We start from the raw sequence: 7,783 nt of genomic DNA, 5'->3' as shown, positions 1-7,783 counted from the left end.
TGAAGATAAATTTCAGAAATTAAAATTAGCTATTTGAGAGAGCTTGGGGCGGTGGGAATCTGCAAACACTACCATTATCATGGAAATTCATGAGAACTGGAAAGTCTCAACAACCTCATCAATGCCAGCAAGTCACTGGCTTTACGAACAGCTGTAAGAATTCTCTCTAGCATCACAGTCCTCTGTTTGAATCAGCCTGAAGGGAGCTCTTATGCCCTTGTATAACCTAGAGAACTGTACCTCCATTTAAAGGCTCACCTTACCTCTCAGAAGGGAATGTTTCATTGGCCGAGTTGCTTCAAAACCATTTTGAACAGCAGTCAGCTATTAATGTAGAATTAAATACATCATCACATGGCATGGCAAAGGCAACAGCTTTAGTGTTAGGTGAGAAGAAATGTATGTAAAACCCCATTTCCACCTGACTAGATTTTAGAAGTCTCCTCATTCAGTGTGTCCTCTATCTGTTATGCTATTTGGAAGGTTACCTGACACAAAATGAGAATACCAGTTCTTATGCAAATATGTCCACCTCAAAATTTGCCTTCAAAGAGGAAAATAGGCAACTGAGGAAGCACTTATCCTTTACATCCAATCTTTCCCTGGATCTTTGTTCAGATTTACATTTCCTCTTTCTTTCCTAGCATGATTTCTTCTGTTCCCTCCCTAGCTTTTAAAATGCTGATGTCCCTTGAAAAGGAGGAATTAGAGCATCTCCAGTCCACATGATTAGCAGAACCTGTCAATGATCTCCAAGGCTTAATTATAGACATCAATAATGTAAACACTTTACTGCCCCCCAGAAAGCAGGTTTGATTCCTATTTGTATTATCTTCTCTGTGCATTGAATTTTAGGGTCTGCACACATACACATGCACCTATATATAGACAAATAGACTATAATGTTGTACAAATGTGCAACAATAATGTCCATAGCTCTTTATGAGGTCTCCTCAAGAGTAGGTTGGTTACATTACAGGCTAATGAACTAAATTTTAGGTTCAGTAACATTTTTTTTGAAGAGGCAATATGTAGATTTATCAAAAGCACACTTTAGATTAGTGATTACTAAGAGTTGCAGTTAAGTCTTTTAACCTCCCAGAGGCTGCAGTTATTGAGAAAGGCTGCAAAGCTACCAAACCACCTTCAGAATCTGGCTGTGGGAAGTCTAGCAGGCTATGGTTCTGCAGTCATTCTTCATCCTGTCCCTTTGGGCAGAAGTGCCAGGTGAAGCCAAGCAGACCTAGGTCATCCTCTACATGCAAAATCTGCTTTAAGCATACAACACATAGTGCTAGAATTGTCTGTTGATCGTCTGTTTTGGAAACACTTGTGAATGGCATCAGTTCCTCCCTGCTTGTGGCTTCCACTAGTCCATTCATTACATGCTGGGCTAGCCACTTTGTTTTGTTTCCAAATATTACAAGGATTGGTCAATGAAATCATAGTTGAGTTAATGGCTTCATTACTTTCTATGGTATTTTCATTGACTACTGTATTTTGAGCCTTTAGGTAAAGCAAAATGTTACTTTCATTCTGTTTTAATTCAGGAGAAAATGGACAGAAGCCAGTAGAGGCCTTTTTATTTTTTCTGATTTTAATATGACAGCTTGCACATATATTAAAATATGAAGGCAGTTCCTTCCCCCTCTCTTCAAGAATGGCACATTTTGGAGTGAGAGGAACATCTGCTTACTGTATCTTAGAAAGGTATTTCCCCCAGACAAATAACAGGCACTGTAGGTGGGTGCTGACCTCCAATCCTGCCTTCAAGGCAATCCATGACTGGCAGTTGAATTGGAAAGAACTAATATTTATTTTCCAGTATTCCTGAAATTCACAGCCTGATAAACTGCCAAACTCTTAATGCTATTCCCTCTTTGAGGAAGCCTATCTCCTGGACACTGTGAATGAACTCAACCTTAATGCAAGAAAATTCTACAGTAATAAAATATTAAATACTGCTGTGAGTAGTTAATCCATCTAAACTGCTTTAGGCTTTTACAAGGTATTTGTCACCTCAGTACTTGCATACAGGGAGTAGCAAGCCATCCTGATAGAAATACAACCTGCCAGAAAATATTATCTTGCTTTGCTATTTAATGACAAGACCTCAAAGCATCTGGGGGCATTTGATTGCCTAGTTCACATTAAGCTGTTGGAACTGTAACATTGGCAAATTCTCAAGGCAATATTGATTGTTTCCATAAGGGTTAGCAGCAGGGTACACAGCTAGGCTATTACTCCCCAGGGGAACTCCTTTATTTACATGATTTACTATCATGGAGTAAAGGGAAGGAGAGGGTATACTGTGGCAGTGATGGCCTAGGGATAGATGAGAGGCAAGGTTTCCAGAAAGAGGTAATAGCTTTTACTAGACTACCTGATACACTTAGAAACAGGATCTTAGGCTCAGAATCCCAAGAAAGATACTTTTTGGAGCACAGCATAATAATACAGCCTTGAACTAGCTTTCCATTAACCAAGTTTTTAACTAAACAAACAAGTCTCAAATGGTGAAGAACAGGGGTGTCCACGTATTTCTCAGTCATAATTTGAGCTTCTCTCTGTCAAGTCTGTCCCACTGACTTTTTGCCTTCCAAACCCTACCCTCTGAATCTAAGCAACTACACTGTTAATTTCCACCTCTGTAATAAACCCTTCACCACCACTAAGCCTCATTTGTGCACCCAGTGACACCTCAGCTCAGTATGCGGCAGGGTCACCTCCCAGTATCACTTTTCTCTCTCTACTCAAATCCAGAGTTGTTTATCAAACCTCTGCACTTCTGGACAGGATGTTCCATTACTCTTTTCTCTTTAGGACTTGGATCCACCTCTTCCCTGGACACTCTGACTAATTTTCCATGGGTGGCAAGTGAGGTATCCCCTAGGAAAGAGTAGCATTGCTCCTAGGCATTAGGTCTTGCATAACTGCAGAGTTCATCTCCTGATTTACCTCTGTTCCACTTCAAATAGAGGGAGAGGAGAAGATGTGGAGAAAGGAAACCCTGCCCTGACAAACAGTTATTCTTGCACTCACATAAAAGAACCTATTCCTAGAAGTCATAAATCCATTCTCTGCTGGCACAGAGACCAAAGCAGGAGTATTCAGCAGGATGCAATTAATTTTTGTCAGAATACCCTTTCCAGAACTGTGAATCATAGCAGCTCCAAGGATGCACCACTGTCTGTAATTTTAGACCTGATGTGTCTCTGCCCAGTGACAGCCCACAGACTGGAAGGGTAAAAATGATTCACCAGTGCGGGCACATTGCTTCCCCTCAGGAGAAGCCAGTGTTGTTCCTAATTGCAGCATACTATGAAGCCAGTCAAAATATGAACTTGGTCTGGAATCAAGCAGTAGACACTTTAAGTCCAGTTCTGAAATGTGTAGTTTAGCACAGAATGAAATACTCCAGAAGAAGAAAGAATGTCTAATAGCTATATCTACTAATGAAGTTTTGGGAATTAATGGGCTGGAAGTTAGGGAAGGGAAAGCAAACCAGATAGAAAACAGTCTGGTATGTGCAGACTGACATAAAACTAATTACAAGATGGAAGAGGGAAAGGCCTCAAGCAAATCTAATGCTTTTATGTTGAAATGGAACAGGGCTCACATTGTGAGGCAGAAAAAGGTATGTGAAGGATCATGAGGATGAGAGGATTTGTATCTCCATAAAACACCATCACCAATGAGGTGAAAGTGCTTGGAGCATTGAGGGAGAGAACATCTTCCTATCCTGATCATGTTATTCTTTATCAATTAGACTAACATCTTAGGGACATTTACATACATAGAATAGGATAGAATAAACCAGGTTGGCAGAGACCTTCAAGATCATCGTGTCCAACCCATCAACAATCCAACCCACCTAAACAACTAAGCCATGGTACCAAGCACCCCATCAAGTCTCCTCCTGAACACCTCCAATGATGGTGACTCCACCACCTCCCCGGGCAGCCCATTCCAGTGGGCAATCACTCTCTCTGTATAGAACTTCTTCCTAATATCCAACCTAAACCTCCCCTGGTGCAGCCTGAGACAGTGTCCTCTTCTTCTGGTACTGGCTGCCTGGGAGAAGAGACCAGCATCCGCCTGTCTATAACCTCCCTTCAGGTAGCAATAAGGTCTCCCTTCAGAGGATTCATTCTCATTTGCAAAACAGGAGCTCACATACACTTAGGCTCTGTTATAGATCTGCCTTGCCTGCACAAAACTTCTGGAACCACAGTTTGAAGGAAATGGCTGGACATTCATGAGAGGCAGTTATGGGAGAATATGTTTATGTTATAATAAGGTGAAGGGTTTGCAGGATCTTAAAGGGAGATTTTCAAAAGCTTCAGGGTCTCTCTCCTAGTTCATTCAATTTGTGCTCCTGTTAGTGCTGTAAATAGTTTTGGAAGTTTTCTTAGTTTTCTTCTGCCTTCTTTTGCACAACTAGCTCAGTGTGTGCTTTACTGGGAGCAGATAACATTATCCAACATAGCAGTAGCAGTTGATGTACACTAGACTTTTACAGAGCAAATCTTACTTTTTACTGAGGCTTGCCTCAGGCCTATAGATGAATATTGTATGACTTGCACTGTGTTTCAACAGCAGAGGCAACTTCGGCACACCAGTACCTATACCAGTGGTTTTCTGAGTAGCATCTTATACCCTACCTTTTAGAGGGGTGAACTAGGAAGGTGACTTTATTGTAGACATCATTATAAAGCCTGGTGTTATAGCCATGAGTTCTGTGTAGGATGTTGAAAAAGTGTCTCTGACAACAGGTTTTCTCCTCCAATCTCTTTCCCCCCCACCCACAAAAAAGAGATTCGACTGCTGTGTAAACATTAGTGAAGAAATACAAAGGAAACACAGCCACACACTGCTATATTAGAGAAAGGCCATGCACATTACACATGTACATATGTAGAAATAATTTGATAAGAAAGGAGGAAAAACAAAATTACATAATCAAGCACATCTTACTCTGTATTCTACAAACGCTGTGAAGCAAGTTCTAAAGCAAATTTTTGTTTCTTCTAGCTTCTTTAGATGTTTTTCTTATGAAGTGAAGATGTTGCTTCCAAACTTTCCAGCAGTAAAAGCCCAAGGAATTTACTAGAGAACTACAGATAACATAATAAACTTTCTAGAAAGTATTTAAAGTGGTCAATCAAGCTTTAGAACAAGAATGTCGTTCTCCATTAAACACCACAAATTTAGTTGTGTTCTCAGCTCAAAGGCACAATTCCATTAATTCCTATGGGTCTGGAGTTACAACTTATTCATTGGTTGCAAAATTCTATTAAAACATTATTAGTATTGATTAATTTGGGTCTTTTTCATATTAATTTGTATGGACCTATTCATTGTTCAGTAGGCTTGTCTTGTCTACGTAGTTTCTTATCATGGGGTATGATTCTATTCTTAAAATATCGGTTAGCTTGTTTTAATGGGAACCATGAGAAAATGCTCTCTCTATTTATGTTCTTTATGCCTCTAAACTATGCTAGTGTGAGTGGGTGTCATGAAAAATATTGGCCTGATAAACTTCCATATTTAAAAATGTATAGATCACACGGTCCTGCAGCAGGTAACCAACACGGTGTGATTTGTGCAATACTGCAAAATGCTTTAAGCCACAAGAAGTTTGCAAGGAAATACTGCTGCTTCTAAAAAAGAAGGATGTGAGTGAGTTTGACCTATATGGATTTAAAAAAAAAAAAAGATTAATAAAATAAATATTAGCTTTCACCAAAATTATGCTATCTGGGGTGAACATAAAGCTATGTTTATTCTGTGAAAAAAGAGCTATCTTTTGTGTAGTTCAGCTTACCTGCCTCTGCTGAATAAATTCCTCATGCAAACTTCCACTAAACCAACAGTAAAACAAGCCCTTAGTGAATACTTTTAAGCCATTGTTATCTTGTCCTTATTCACTGTTATTCCCTCTTTCCCAGGCAGGAAAAACAAAACAAACCAACCAAACAAAAAACCCCACAGAGCTGCTTAATTCCCCTCTTCTTTACAGTAGGTTAGAATTTTGTATGGCAGTGAAACTTTAAGCTCTTTATTACTGCTTTACACGTAACATGCAACCCAAAGCAAAGCTTGACAGCCCAAAAGCTATTTGAAATTACTATTACAACAGTATTAAGCATCCACCTTTCCATGCATTAAAACTGTCTGTGCTGCATGTCAGCCACAGTGGCACCCGCTGAGGGTGGCTGCAGCTCCAAAATGCAATCCCAATTACAAGGCAGAAGGCAAAGGCAGCTTTCATACTGTCCTTTTGTGCAGAGCTGAAATCCATCCAGAGAGACTGCTTCAAAAATAGGAGAAGGCAGGAGACATCTAGACGTACTGGCTTTTGGAGTATGAGCTTTCAGTCTTCTTGTGCTGGCTATGAGTAGAAGAGTAGCTTGGTGCAGAGTATCCATAGCTTCTTGTTTTCTCACAACAGTGGAAAAAGGAACAGAATATGGCTCCAGCAGCAATGAGACACAAAGCAGCTACCCAGCCCAGGTAGAGGGCCTCTCCAAGCTCCCTTTTCTGTGCAGCATTGACCAGGGGGTTGTAGAAGTCACTGATGATGGTGTTGGCAACCCAGCAGACCGGAATGAGTTCAACTATACCTGAGAGGATGAAGAGGAGCCCAGCCGTCAGAATAACATGACCCTTGTCTTGACAGCTGCTCTGCGCACACCGAGTGCACTTCATGCCAATAACAGCAACCACGAAAGCGAGGAAGGAGAGCACTGATCCAACACACATTAGCCCTCTGGATGCCTGCAGGTCCAGTGGGAGGGCCAGCATGGAGTCATAGACCTTGCACTGCATCCTGATGTTTGCTTGCCTGATGCAGTGCATCCACAGCCCTTCCCAAATGGTCTCAAACACGATGATGTTGTTCTCGATGAAGGCAGACACTCTCCACTGAGGCATTGCCATGACAGCAAATGTTCCAATCGTGCCAGTGCCGCCAATGAGCAGCCCAACAATCTGCAAAGCGCTACCAACCATGTTGCCTTTACGAGGTGAGCACACCTCAGCAGGTTCTCTAAGCCAGGTGAATACTGCTGGCAAGAAGATGCACAACTTTTTCCAAAGGTTGTTGCCCCTTGTGAAAAGCACAGTCAGTCTGCACGACTTTAAATTAGCTTCAATCTGGCACACACTGTCTGGGACTTGGCTGCACTTTCATCGCCTTTATAATTCCCCTGCCACCACTGACACAAAGAGGCAAACTGAGCGATCAAGTGGAACAACTTTCCCAAGCAAGAGAAAGGAGAGGGTGTGTATAAAGCAGCAAGAGCCACTTAGGATAAATGCAGCTTCTGAGAACAATGCTTTGCGTTGAAATCAGTTATTAAACACTCATTTGAAAAAGAGAGCCCTACCCTCAACTCTAGATATTGTCTACAGGTCTGCCTGCGCTAAGGAAATGGACTGGTCTCAGTGGCGAGGGAGGCTTAGGTATGTGCTGGTGCAGTTACTGAAGCTCTTGCACAGAGCAAGCAAGAATATTCATCAGCTCTGTGGTAAATTGCCAGGAGGAAAGCAGAGATGCACTCCCTGCCACAGAGCCTCTGCTCCCCAAAGTACTTTTGTTCTGAACTTTGAAGGAGAGTACTACAATGGCAGGATCTAGGAACGAAACAAATCAAAAGGATAAAGTAACTCTGAACCTGAAACAGTTCTGCTGTAAAAGACAATTTAAGAAGTAGAATGGAACAAAAGGAGACATGATAGGGTGCTTGGTGCCATGATTTAGTTGATTAGATAGTGTTGG

At 41.4% G+C, this 7,783-nt stretch overlaps 1 protein-coding gene across 1 annotated transcript; it reads right to left on the bottom strand.

Annotated features, from left to right (window-relative positions):
- Positions 1-6,275: 6,275 nt before the first annotated feature.
- LOC104306420 (claudin-8-like) lies at positions 6,276-7,025 on the bottom strand. The gene has a single exon (XM_009907385.2). The coding sequence runs from the start codon at positions 7,012-7,014 to the stop codon at positions 6,346-6,348; it is 669 nt and encodes a 222-aa protein (XP_009905687.1). The 5' UTR covers positions 7,015-7,025; the 3' UTR covers positions 6,276-6,345.
- Positions 7,026-7,783: the final 758 nt, after the last annotated feature.

This window comes from Dryobates pubescens, chromosome 12, assembly GCF_014839835.1.
Source record: "Dryobates pubescens isolate bDryPub1 chromosome 12, bDryPub1.pri, whole genome shotgun sequence".
NCBI lineage: Eukaryota > Metazoa > Chordata > Aves > Piciformes > Picidae > Dryobates > Dryobates pubescens.
The sequence above is the reverse complement of the archived record's forward strand: the minus strand, read 5'-3'. Positions and strand labels throughout refer to the sequence as shown.

Coding starts and splice junctions, on each gene's coding strand:
- LOC104306420 (XM_009907385.2), bottom strand. CDS start 7,014: ATGGTTGGTAGCGCTTTGCAGATTGTTGGGCTGCTCATTGGCGGCACT.